Source organism: Penaeus monodon, chromosome 21, assembly GCF_015228065.2.
Source record: "Penaeus monodon isolate SGIC_2016 chromosome 21, NSTDA_Pmon_1, whole genome shotgun sequence".
Classification (NCBI taxonomy): domain Eukaryota; kingdom Metazoa; phylum Arthropoda; class Malacostraca; order Decapoda; family Penaeidae; genus Penaeus; species Penaeus monodon.
The window spans coordinates 2710363-2711011 of NC_051406.1; the positions used below are offsets into that span (position 1 = coordinate 2710363).

At 37.0% G+C, this 649-nt stretch overlaps 1 protein-coding gene across 1 annotated transcript in view; it reads left to right on the plus strand.

The window, feature by feature from the left end:
• Positions 1 to 106: 106 nt before the first annotated feature.
• Positions 107 to 649, plus strand: part of LOC119586102 (nibrin-like) — a gene marked incomplete at its 5' end in the record, with an annotated part of 11415 nt that continues 10872 nt past the window's right edge. Inside the window, 1 exon segment of the mRNA XM_037934794.1 lies at positions 107 to 240. Within this exon segment, the coding sequence (XP_037790722.1) occupies positions 107 to 240 (134 nt within the window).

Consider the following 649-nt stretch of genomic DNA (forward strand, 5'->3'; position numbering starts at 1 on the left):
AAATTTTATGTGCTTACATGGATATGATAGTTGGATATCCATGTTAGATTGCCAGATTACTAATCATAGAGTCATTGAAATAAATACTATCCTCTCCCACACACAGGACAGATCCACTATCTACCGTGCGGGCCTACCCTAATGGTGAGCAGGCGAGAGGGCCATATTCTTCTCAGAGATGACAACTCCATTAGTCGCCAGCATGCTTCCATCACTGTGACGCATTCTATGTCGGACTTGGTGGGTTAATTTCATCACTGTATATTACTTGTGGATTGAAGCCTACAGAGGTTATTGTAGCTTTTTTGTTGTGAGGTTTGGTAGTGTTTCTTTTTAATGTTGATTGTTATAGACTGATATAATATGTTAGAGAGTCATTGGTGAGTTTTTCTCTTCTTTTTTCATAGATGATTATACTTTATGCTTGAAAATATTTGTATTACTGCAGTATATCCTCTTAATGTACCAGAGCAGCATTGTATAACAGGTATATTAGATTTTTGATATACCTGTATGCCAATGTGTTTTGCTATCTTACCATGAATTGGCTCATCATGATACCTGATGTGTTAGGGAAGATAGTGCTATAATGTTATATGCAATACAAGTGTCAGACATGTGTTGGCTAACCTGTGGTAAGTGATCATAG